Here is a 484-nt window from a genome sequence, read left to right on the forward strand (position 1 = left end):
CGAGACCATTCTCGACAAGTTCCTTTATATGACCGCAAAACCTTTCGCTGAGACTTGGCATATTTCCTTATCCCGCTCTGTATGGCTGTGCATCGGCACGTACGAAAACACGCAGCGGTTCCACATCTGCAGGTGGACCTGCACCGATACGGATACGCCAGACATCCCTGTATTCAGCATCTTGTTCACGTAATACCTTGGCTTTACTGGAGCCGAAACCCGCCTTAAGCGCGTCGTCGATCGTGTGGCGAAGAGCACCGTCAATTTCATTATTGTCCACGTCAATATAAAAATTGGGCTCCACTTAGCTGATATCATCCTCGTCGGTCTCAATAATACTGCCATCACCAGTCCATTGGTCGAAAAATCCGTCAATATCGATGCCAATGTCTTGCATAGTACGTTTCCCCAATCATCTTGGCCATCCAACACTAGACAGGGGGCACTTGCCAAGTGTTGCGGCCCGGCAGCAGTTCGATCCGAA

At 49.8% G+C, this 484-nt stretch overlaps 1 protein-coding gene across 1 annotated transcript; it reads right to left on the bottom strand.

Annotated features, from left to right (window-relative positions):
- Nucleotides 1–24: 24 nt before the first annotated feature.
- Nucleotides 25–270, bottom strand: CCR75_009824 (uncharacterized protein; the record flags this gene model as incomplete). Its single annotated transcript, XM_067967860.1, has 1 exon — nucleotides 25–270. The coding sequence occupies one exon, from the start codon at nucleotides 268–270 to the stop codon at nucleotides 25–27; it is 246 nt and encodes an 81-aa protein (XP_067818614.1).
- Nucleotides 271–484: the final 214 nt, after the last annotated feature.

The sequence above is a fragment of the Bremia lactucae genome, linkage group LG2 (assembly GCF_004359215.1).
Source record: "Bremia lactucae strain SF5 linkage group LG2, whole genome shotgun sequence".
NCBI lineage: Eukaryota > Oomycota > Peronosporomycetes > Peronosporales > Peronosporaceae > Bremia > Bremia lactucae.